Genomic DNA, 12,194 nt, shown 5'->3' on the forward strand with positions numbered 1-12,194 from the left:
ATAAACCTGACTATAAAAAATAATTTCTTCTGTGTCTGTAGATTCCTTGAGTGTTTTTCCATAGACAATCATACCATCTGCAAATGATGATTTTTTGTTTCTTTCCACTTGCTATTCCTTTTATTCTTTTTTATGTAGAAGGTGTTCTTTTGTCTTATTCCTGGTTTTAAAAAGAATTAGCTTAACATTTCACTATTAAGAATGATGTTTGAAAAAAAAAAAAAGTGACCTTTACTGAAGTTTCTGAATCACCTTACTTCCTAAAGAAGCTCCACTTACTGTTATTTTAAACATATTTTTGTCATTACGAGGTGTTGAATTTTTCTGCAAATGATTTTTTGCATCTACTGAAATATTTTTTCTTTAGTTTCTTAATGTGATAAATAACCCTCATAAATATATTTTTTTAAGATTTTATTTATTTATTCATGAGACACACAGAGAGAGGCAAGACATAAGAGAGGGAGCATTAGGCTTCCCACAGGGAGCCTGATGCGGGACTGGATCCCAGGACCCTGGGATCGCAACTTGAGCCAAAGGCAGACGCTCAACCACTGAGCCACCCAAGTGCTCCACCTCATAAATCTTTTACTGTTAAGCTACTCTTGCACGCTTGAGAAATGTTCAATTATGTTATGCTGCATTGTCATTTTTATATTTCCCTGAGTTTGACTTGCTAGTGTTGTTTTTAGGGTTTTTGTTTACTTATTAGCTTACTGTTTTCCTTTCTTGTAGTTCCCTGATTTGAATTTATATCAAGTTTTACTGGTTTCATAAAGCTATTTTGGGAGTAGCTTCTTATTTTGTGGGAGAATTTGATGAGTTATCTAAAAACTATCTGGGCCTGGGGAAATATTTAAACTACTGATTCATTTACAGTTGACCCTTGAACAGCATGGGTTTGAACAGCACAGGGCCACTTACATGTGTACTTTCTTTGATAAATAGAGTACAATACTATAAATGTATTTTCTTTCCCTTATGATTTTCTTAATAACATGTTCTTAAAAAAATAAAAAAATAACATGTTCTTTAGCTTACCCTACTGTAAGAATACAGTATATAGTGTGTAAACATACAAAATATGTGTTGACTGTTTTCGTTGTTGGTAAAGCTTCCAGTCAACAGTAGGCTATTTGTAGTTAAGTTTTGGGGAAGTCCTAAGTTATATACAGATTTTTGATTGCACAGGAGTCAGGGCCATGCTGTTCCGGGGTCAACTGTAGGTTAATTGTCTTAAGACCATTTAGGTTTTCTCTTCTTGTGTTGGTTTTCATAAATAATATTTTCTAGGAATTTACCCATTTGGATTTGAATTTATTGGCATAACGTTTTTCATACTGTTCTCTGATTATCTTTTAAACTTCTGCTAGATCTGTAGTTAGGTCCCACTTGTCATTCCTAAATTTATTTTTCGTGCTTTCTCTCTTCTTTATTATTGCTTAATATTACCAGATGTTTGTCTGGTTTTTTGTTTGCTTTTTCAAATAATCAGCTTTCCTCTTTGTTGATCCTCTCCATGGTACCTTTGTTTTCTACTTCATTGATTTATGCTCATAAATATGTTGTTTCCTTTATTCTATTTTTAAGGAGTTTATTGTGGCTTTTTAAATTTTGTGTAATTTTTAAATTGTAACCAAAATGTGTTGAACTGATTTCCAAGGGCAGTATTTATTAGAATATGTCATCTTACAATCTTGATTAAAAACATAGGAAACACTAAATAAATAATAGTGTGTGGGACTTTTCATATCTGTTGGCATGAAGTAAATTAGGAAATCTGTAGTCTGTCCTTTTTTCTTTTCTTTTCTTTTCTTTTTTCCTGCCCAGGTTCCTGTTTATTCAAATTGTAGTCTCTCTTTTTTTTTTTTTTTTTTTTTTTTAAGAGGCAGTGAGGGGCAGAGGGAGAGGGAGAGAAAGAGTCTTAAGCAGGCTCCATGCCCAGTGCTGAGCCCGTCATGGGGCTCAATCTTACAACCTTGAGATCACAACCTGAGCTGAAATCAAGAGTCAGATGCTTAATCGACTGAGCCACCCTGGTGCCCCAAACTGTAGTGTATCTTGAAGCATGAAAACATCAGCTCCCATACTCTAGGACTGTTTCACTTGTCTCTATTAGTTATAGTGTCTCAATTTGTCCTTGCACACTGGACAAAATCAGTGCATCCTTTTAATATTTCTAGCCCTAAATAGGCATTACGTAGTCCTGTTAGCTTTCCCCCCAATTTATTAGTTTGAAATTTTTCCAACATATAAGGAGTTGAAAGAACAGTACAATTCCCATCAGTATCAGTTCTATCCATTCAGGAAACTTGTTCCCAAACTGGCAGCAAATCATCTGCCCTTTCATTTCTTTTCCAGATAGCAGAGCAGGGCTTGTTTCCATCATTTTGAAAGCAAAACAGACCCTCACCCATATGCAAATCTATATTCCTAGCAAATTTTCCGGGATAGACTTTAGATGTGCCAAAGGCAGCATTCCAATTGTAAATATTTGGAAAGTTCCAGTCCATTTATTTTTGTCTCAGTTATTAACCTCCAAAACAGGACACATCTCTCTCCCACACATCCAGGTTTTACTGATTCAGTCTGTCTGTGTTTATCTACTTAAGTCTCAAAACCTTGCTCTGATTTTTATGTATATTAGGGAAAGCCTTTTCATCCAACATGGTCCCAGTGTACAGGGCACTTCACCTTCTCCACAGGGCTGCCACTGGAGCTCTAGATGCTCTCATCACCCCATGGATCTTTAGGAGATTGTGGAAGTTGAGGAAAGATTCTGCATTATACTGGAATGTTTTGCCATATTATATTATGAACACTTTCACATATCAAGCAAAATTTTTAAAAATCTTAGTGAACATTTATTCATCCACCATCTAGATTCTACTATCAACATGCTACTGTGCTTGTTACATCCCATATATATCCATGTATCAAATCCTCAACCCACCTATCAATTCATATTTATTCTCTGATGCATTTCAAAATAAACAGCAGACATCAGCATACTTCTCTAAGTATTTCAGCATGAACATCATTAACTAGAGTTCAAAATTTGGCTATAGTTTTTTTCTTCTTTTGTAGAATTTACATACAATGAAATAGACAACTCTTAAGTGTGCATTCACTGAATTTTGACAAATGTATACACCTATATAATCAAAACTCTTGTTAAATTATAGGTCATCAGTATCACTCCAGAAAGCTCTCTTATGTCCCTTTTCAGTCAGTTCCTGTGACCACCCAGATGCAGTCACTAATCTGATACTATTTTACCACAGATTAGTTTTTCCTGTGTTAGAATTTCATATAAGTGGAACCATACAGTATGTGCTCTTTTGTAGTTGGCTTGTTAACAAGCCATAATGCTTTCTGAGATTCATTCATGTTACTATGTATATTAGCGTCTTCCTTTTTATTACTGAGTAGTATTCTATTTTATGGATATACTAGGATTTCCTTTCCATTTTGTTGATGGAGAGATACCTGAGATGTTTTAAATTTTTCACTCTTCTGAGTAGTTCTACTGTGAATATTCATATATAAGTTTTTTATGAATATATGTTTTTATTTCTCTAAGGTGAATAGTAAGGGTGGAATTATTGGGTCATAGGGTATGTATTTGTTTAGTTTTATGAGAAACTATGAGAACTTTTTCCAAAGTGGTTTTGCCATTCTACACGTCATCAACAAGTATAAGAATTCTGGTTGCTCTGTATCCTTGTCAACATTTGATGATGTCAGTATATTTACTTTTAGTTATTCTAGTGGATATATGATGCTACCTCACTGTGGTTTTCATTCACATTTCCTTGATGACTAATGACATGCATTTGAATTTAGAGTCCATTTTGATCTTGTAAAATACAAGGAGGTTGCCATTAGCAATATTCCTACTTTTAAGAGAGTTTGCCCAGTCTTCGATGCTGGGTGAGTTCCTAAAACTACATGATGTGGTCATGCTTGGCATGTGATTCATGATACAGTGGCTGGATGAGATCCACTTTGTGTAGCCCATGAAATTGCCAACCTCAGGTGCACAGTATTCTATAGTTAACATTCCAAAAAAGATAATATCTAATAACAAAATTCACAATCTCCAGGCTTCCTAGTAACAGTCTCCGGAATGACTGAAACATACTTTTCAATACAATATGACAGTTCTTTACACTTTTTGTTAAATAGACTAGGAGAGAAGCTCAACCTTCTAAAGACCAGATTCAGAGTAAATACTGATATAATTTAAATTTCCTGGTGCTTGACATATAAATGACTTCCCATCTTTCCTGTCCTCTTGAAGGGCAATTTTTAATTCGGTGCTTGGCATTCTCAAAACCACTGCATCAATTGCTTTGTGGCATCTGACTGAACAATAGCAACTACTACTTGTGGGTTTAATTTTAATTAATGAGAATCACAGTTATTTGAGTCTTATGATAACTTACTTCCCAAGGATATGGGGTGAGGGGAAGGCAAAGGGTGGTTAAGGTATGGGAAACCCTAAGTGGGAGGGAGGGGCAAGATGGCAGAAAAGTAGGGAAACCCTAAGTGTGAATTAACCCCTTTGCTGTCTGTCTAAACAGAAGTTTCATGGGGGGCGGAGGAAGGGATTCAAAATTAGCACAAAAGGCAGAGCCACAGATTGAAAAGCCAATGGGGTTTTTAGGGAGACTTGGGTGTTTTGAGTCTCTTTGCGTCTAAGTCTCTTAACTCTTCTGTGCCTCAATTTCCTCATTGCCAGACAGGAATATGAAGATTACTACCCCTGAAGAAAGTCATTATCTCTGTAGAAGACTCTACCCTGCACTTGCCTACAGCCCTCTCACTGCGCTCTGGGGCTCCTCTTCCCTTAAATACAGGGGTCCCTAAGACAAAACCCTATCTGAGCATGTTCTGCCCATGTGACCTTAAGCAGGTTGCTGAAACTTGCTGAGCCCCAGTATCCCAAACTATACATTAAATTATTATGGTATCTGCATCCTAGAATTACTGAGATTGTTGAATAATGCACAGCAGTAATTAGCACAGATCCTGATACATTATGTATTTAAGAAATATTATTCATTGACAAATACTTTGCGACTGATGTATTTGGTTGCTAATACTCATTTGTAATCATTATTATAACAAATGCCTAACAATGGTTGAGAAAATTATTATAAACCCAATGGATGGAAATTATATAGCTCTTAATGAAGAAAGAGTATGTAAAATCTTGAATAACTACCTATAATACAATAGTAAGTGAAAAAAAGCAGGAAACTAAATTTTCTTTATACCACAAGGACAATCACATTGGATCAACTCAAGCCAAGCATTTATCAGAAAAATCCTGCAAGAAGCATGAATACAACAAGTGAGAGATATGAGGGGCTGAATTGTATTTACACTGCTTTTTTATTGGAAGAAAATTCTTTTTTGACAGAACAGACCCTGTCTGTTTTTTTCCCATGGAATTCTTTGGTGAGGACAAAATAATAATAATGGTCACTGTGTTTTTCCTTCAGCTTCCTGGCATTTAATGTGGACATAGTCGATAATCTCGCCTTTCTGTTGAAAGCAGTGAATTTTCGTGAAAGGGTTCTTCAGCGGAGTTTGGTGGCCAGAATTTATCATAAGGTAAAGATATATTGCATTTTTTTTCTTTTTGACACGTGTTTAAGGTATATTCTTGCTGGTGGATTATCTGCTAAATGTAGTAGAGGATGAGTCAGGGTAATTAAAGCTTCTGGAAAGGGCTAGAGTTCCTACAGGGCATTTGTATGACATGACAGCCCTGCCTGCTCTGGAGGCCCTAATGCTACTGTTTAACCCTTTTGTGTTGTCTTTTAGAGTTCTGCCCACAAGCCATCATTGGGCTGCCATGGGAGTTGATAAGTAGAGAACTTTTTAGCACTTATTGGAATTGGAAAATCATTGTCTCTATATACAATGAATACATTGTTCTCTGGGGGGAAAAGGTACATCAGGCATATATAAAAAATAACCATCGAATTAGCCTGAGATGCACTCTCTTTTCTTTTTTCTTTTTTAGTAGATTTTTTTTGCACTTTCTTTTCTATTAAAACACCCATTACACCCTGTAAAATATAAAACTTTATATTAGCATTGATAGAAATATAGAGGGAAGTTCACCAAGTGCCAATGGGATTGGTTTGGGCAAACACCCCCCACCTCTGCAATATGTTGCATCTTCTAATCCCAGCACAGTAAACAAAAAGACTCTGAGAGAAAGTTTTACTTATCCCATTCTGTGCCTAAGCTCACAGATTCAGGGCTCTTATAATCTGAAAACAGACCACTGCTCCCCTTTTGCATGAGAATTAGGCTCCAAGGAGGTCAGAATTGGGCCCCATGCAACTCCCCTCCTTTAACTCCTCTCTTTCATAATGATTCTAAGATCACACCTCCTAGTATAACCACAGAGAGAGTAGAAGGGAATAAGATGAATAGCACATGAGGATGGGTATTCTCTTAGGAAATTCTCTGGAGGCAGAAGAACCCTGGGAGCAGAATGTGGTCAAGATCCACCCTGGTGAAATACAAATCAAAACCATGATAAGATAACACCTCACACCAGTGAGAATGGTGAAAATTAACAAGACAGGAAACAACAAATATTGGAGAGGATGTGGAGAAAGGAGAACCCTCTTGCACTGTTGGTGGGAATGTGAACTGGTACAGCCACTCTGGAGAACTGTGTGGAGGTTCCTCAAAGAGTTAAAAATAGAGCTACCCTACGACCCAGTAATTGCACTGCTGGGGATTTACCCCAAAGATACAGATGCAGTGAAACACCAAGTCTCCTGCACCCCAATGTTTATAGCAGCAATGTCCACAAGAGCCAAACTGCAGAAGGAGCCTCGGTGTCCATCGAAAGATGAATGGAAAAAAAATTTTTTTAAATAAGAAATAAATTAAATTAAATTAAATTAAAAAAAGAAAGATGAATGGATAAAGAAGATGTGGTCTATGAATACAATGGAATATTACTCAGCCATTAGAAATGACGAATACCCACCATTTGCTTCAATGTGGATGGAACTGGAGGGTATTATGCTGAGTGAAGTAAGTCAATTGGAGAAGAACAGACATTATATGATCTCATTCATTCGGGGAATTTAAAAAATAGTGAAAGGGATTAAAGGGGAAAGGAGAGAAAATGAGTGGGGAATATCAGAGAGGGTAACAGAACATGAGAGACTCCTAACTGGGAAATGAGCAAGGAGTAGTGGAAGGGAAGGTGGGCAGGGTGATGAGGTGACTGGGTGACGGGCACTGAGGGGGGCACTTGACGGGATGAGCACTGGATGTTATGCTATATGTTGGCAAATTGAACTCCAATAAAAATACACACACACACACACACACACACACACACACACACACACAAAGATCCACCCTGGTGCTACATAGCCAGGCTGATTGAGTACCTGGAAGCTGGGTCAGGGTTGTACCAATCAGTCCATCCTCCAGGTATAAGTATGAGGTGACCCTGTCAGACACCAGGGTCACATCGGAGTGGCTTTAGTCACCCTGAATTATCTGCCCTTGTCAAACATGGAAACAGGTGAAATAAGCAAAGGATGTAATCACAGGCAAAAATGCTAGAGACGCACTAGTGAGCAGAATTAACAATGGATAAAATGTAGTCTATGAACTAGCTTTCCAAAACTGTGGAAGAAAAGGATAAAGATGCAATGGCAAGAGATGATGAGAGACAAAGAGTGAATATAAGTAAAAATCCAACCTGTGTTTAACAAATTCCTGGAAATGCTGGAAAAAGAGGAGCAGAAATAATAATCACAGACATAATAGAAAAATATTTTCCTTAGCATAAAAAAATCAAACTATTGATAGAAAAAATATCCATACTTGGACATAGTCTGCAAATCTAGCATAAAGAGATTATCATATAAGCCCCCAGACAGAAAATAATAGTTTACCAATAAAGGGGAAAAAATTAGCTCCTGCTTTTATTCACCAATTCCGAATGGAGTGATGTCTCCTTCCTTCTCTACAGAGGGAACTTCATGATCAAAACATACTATTCCAAGCCAAATTTAATTCTGGGTACAGATACAAAAACTCAGAAGCAATTTTACTCATTTGGCCTTTCTTAAACATTATTCAGAATTCAAAAATATAAGACACTTGGAGCGTTTGGATGGCACAGTTGGTTAAGAGTCTGCCTTTGGCTCAGGTTATGATCTCAGAGTCCTGGAATCAAGCCCCTCATTGGGCTCCCTGCTCAGCAGGGACTCTGCTTCTCCCTCTCTCTCTCTCTCTCTCTGCCCCTGCTTGTGTGATTTTTCTCCTTCTTGCTCACTCTGTCTCTCAAATAAATAAATAAAATCTTAAAAAAAATATATAAGACATTAAGAAATCAAAATTAATAATTCAAACATAAGGAAGTCAAGATATAAAAGGATTTATGGTCCCCCTAAATCCAACCAGTAGGTGTGTATTTTTAAAAAATGGTTACAAAATTCAGTGGATTCAAAATTCAAATGGACACCTGGGTGGCTCAGTCAGTTAAGCATCCAACTCTTGATTTCAACTCAGGTCATGATCTCGGTTGTGAGATCCAGCCCATCATAGAGCTCCACACTCAGCAGGAAGTCTACTTGAGATTCTCTCTCCCTCTCCCTCTGCCCTTCCCCCTACTCATGCTCTCTCTCTTTGTCAAATAAATAAATCTTTTAATAAAAATTTTAAATGGTTAAAAAGTTCAGAATCTAAAAATATTTTTTTTGGGGGGTGGGGAACATGAGTTTTAAAAAACTTGATTCTGGGGATCCCTGGGTGGCGCAGCGGTTTGGTGCCTGCCTTTGGCCCAGGGCGCGATCCTGGAGACCTGGGATCGAATCCCACGTCGGGCTCCCGGTGCATGGAGCCTGCTTCTCCCTCCTCCTGTGTCTCTGCCTCTCTCTCTCTCTCTGTGACTATCATAAAACAAATAAAAATTTTAAAAAAAAATAAAAAAAAAAAATAAAAAACTTGATTCTGGAGTACCTGAGTGACTCAGTTGGTTAAGCACCTGCCTTTGGCTGAGGTCATGATCCTGGGATCCTGGGATGGAGTTCAAAGTGGGGAATCCCTGCTCAGTAAGAAGTCTGCTAATCCCTCCCTCTCTGCCACTATCCCTGCTTATATGCTCTCTCTCTCTCTTTCTCTCTCAAATAAATAAATAAAATCTTTAAAAAATCACCAAAAACTTGATTCATTGTTTCTATAATAGATTGGGTTTATAATACATTTTAAGGAAAGATAAAAGCTAGAGTAAAAACATTTTCAATTTCTTACTTTAATTGCAGAGTAGGCAAAAGACATTGTTTTGTTCTAACCTTGATCCTTAAAGAAACTTAGGTTAAAATACATTTCATTACATTGAAAGTTAACATGAGCACCAAACTCAGGATGCCTGTTACCCAAATCACTAGGGAAGACACAGCAAAGGTAAGTAAGTTACCAGAAGTGTGTATAATCAGAGATAGAGCAAGGAACAAACCAGGGAGTATGTTCTTAGTAGCCTCAAAGATTCTCCAGTGCTGCTTCTTTATATATGCCTACATCATATGAGGGTGGAGGGCTGAGTTTTGTTTTGTTTTGTTTTTTAAAGATTTTATATATTTATTTATGAGAGACACTCAGAGAGAAGCAGAGACATAGGCAGAGGGAGAAGCAGGCTCCCTGTTGGGAGGGTGATGCAGGACTCGATCCCAGAACCCCAGGATCACAACCTGAGCCAAAGGCAGATGCTCAACCACTGAGCCACCCAGGTATACCTGGAGATCTGTTTTGAGAAGGCTCTTTGGTTTGAGAATTTCCCCAGGATTGCTTCTCAAAATCTGCTTCCTATTTGTTGTGACATCTCCTTGGACTCTTGGCTAATTTGGCTAAGTACAAGTCCCCTCTCCCTGGCCCCAGAAGATTAAAAATTTGCTTTTCAACTACACTAATCTGATAATCCCTTGAAAACAACTTTTCTGTTACAATATGATCCCTAAATTCAAGGCACTTGACGGGATGAGCACTGGGTGTTATTCTGTATGTTGGTAAATTGAACACCAATAAAAAATAAATCTATTAAAAAAAATTCAATCCACAATAGGCCATGGAGAGCATCTTCTGATACAGTTCCATTGTGAGAGACATAAATCCCCCGAGCTTCCCCCTCTAAAATGTAGAGCATTAGATTTAAAATGAAAGTTTCAGTTCTCCTAATGCAAACATAGATTCTCAGTTTAGAAACAAATCTCATCATTTACACTTTATATAGAAAAAAACTTATTATATATATTAATGTGTAGTTATCTACATCAGAACAAAAATGATTTTTAAAAAATACAGATTGGGCAATAGCAAGATATTTTCAGGTATCTTTCAGAAGATTGGTGTATTAGTCTGCTTGGGCTGCCGTACTAAAATACCACAGATTGCTTGGCTAAACAATAGGAATTTATTTTCTCATAGTTCTGGGGATGAGAAGTCTAAGACCAAGGTGTCAGCAGGGGTTTCCTCTGAGGTCTTCTCCATGGCTTACAAATGGCTGCCCTCTTGATGACTTTTCACATGGTTCTCCCTCTGTGCATGGCCTGCCTGATGTCTCTTCCTCTTCTAAGGATACCAGTCACCTCTTTAAAGATTTAATCTCCAAATATGATTACAATCTGAGGTTTGGGAGATTGAGATTTCAAGTATGAATCTTGGGGAAAACACGATTCATCTCATAATAGTGATGTTGATCTTTAAAAAAATTCAGAAGTATGAAAAAATACACAGCCAAACTGATGATACCGTAACTGTGAACTTTCATGTGCCAAATAACAAATTTCCATGATAGCCAGCTTCCAACATAGCCCTCAGGAATTTTCACCTTGTGCTATTCAAACCCTGTGTAGTCCTTTCCCATATTGTACCAGAATTGGTCTGTGTGAAATACAGCAGAAGCGATAACATGTTCCCTCTGAGATTAGATGATTTTAAAAACATGATGACTTCCATGTCGGCCACTCTCTTGCTCACTCTTTCTCTCTCTCTTGGATTACCCACTCTGTGGGAAACCTTGTCATGAGCATGCCCTCTAGAGAGGGCCCTGAGGCAAGGAACTGAAGCCTCCCACAAACTACCACAGGAATGAGCCTGGAAGTGTGCGTACCCTTCAAGCTGGGCTCAGAGCTTCAGAGATGGCAAGACCTGGGCAGCTGGTAGCTTGCTGACTTGCTACGCTGAGCCACAACTGTCCTGCTAAGCAACTTCTGCATTCCTGACTGTCAGAAACTGTGTGAATGAGTGTTTGTTTTAACCTGTCAAATCTAGGGGCAATGTGTTACACAGCAATAGATACCTAACACAGAGGTGGGCACCTCAAGCCAGATGATAATGTAACAAAAACTCAAAATGTGGGAGTGGCCTCAGAGTCAGGCAGTGAGCTTTGAGAAGGCTTTTGGTAGAAGCCTAAAGCCTGGGTGGCTCAGTGGTTGAGCATCTACCTTTGGCTCAGGTCGTGATCCCGGGGTCCTAGGACCAAGTCCCGCATTGGGCTCCCTGCAGGGAGCCTGCTTCTCCCTCTGCCTGTATCTCTGCCTCTCTCTGAGTGCCTCTCATGAATAAATAAATAAAATCTTTAAAAAAAATACCTTGAAGAAATTGTTCGTTGAAGCCTTTGGGCTTTGATAATGCTGTGAGTGAGGACTTGCAGGAAAGGGTGTATTATTAGAAGCTAGGGGAAGGGAGATTCTGGCTAGGTGGGGGCAGAACTTCAGCAACACTGTTGCCTGCAGTTACAGAGAAGGTAAAAAATGTACCTCATCAACTGAAATTGTTGACAGTGCCTGCTTGCTTATGGCTGCCTACAGTAAAATGTCAAAGACAGAAGCTGAAGGAAACAGTGTTGAACACAAAAGAACGGAGACTTGCTGTGGTTTTGAACATTCCCAAGCTCTCTGTGTGGTAAATATTTTCATTTCTTGTGGCTGCTGTAACAAAGTACACGGTGGTAGCTCTTGGCAACTGGTGTTCCTTGGCTTGTCTCCCCATCACCCCAATCTCTGCTTCTGTCACCACATGGCATTCTTCAGTCTGTGTGTCTGTCTTGTCTGTGTGTCTGTTGTCTTTTCTTCCTATGAGGGAAACCAGTCCTTCTGGCCTAAGGCTCACCCTACTCCAATATGACTTCATCTTAACTT

At 38.4% G+C, this 12,194-nt stretch overlaps 1 protein-coding gene across 4 annotated transcripts in view; it reads left to right on the forward strand.

Annotated features, from left to right (window-relative positions):
• ACOXL (acyl-CoA oxidase like) overlaps window positions 1-12,194 on the forward strand; it is a 348,079-nt gene that overhangs the window by 230,049 nt on the left and 105,836 nt on the right. For all 4 annotated transcript variants that reach the window (XM_038561425.1, XM_038561423.1, XM_038561424.1 and 1 more), the window contains one exon: window positions 5,511-5,622. In XM_038561425.1, the coding sequence (XP_038417353.1) occupies window positions 5,511-5,622 (112 nt within the window). The remainder of the gene's footprint in view (window positions 1-5,510; window positions 5,623-12,194) is intronic.

Source organism: Canis lupus, chromosome 17 (assembly GCF_011100685.1).
Source record: "Canis lupus familiaris isolate Mischka breed German Shepherd chromosome 17, alternate assembly UU_Cfam_GSD_1.0, whole genome shotgun sequence".
Classification (NCBI taxonomy): Eukaryota; Metazoa; Chordata; class Mammalia; order Carnivora; family Canidae; genus Canis; species Canis lupus.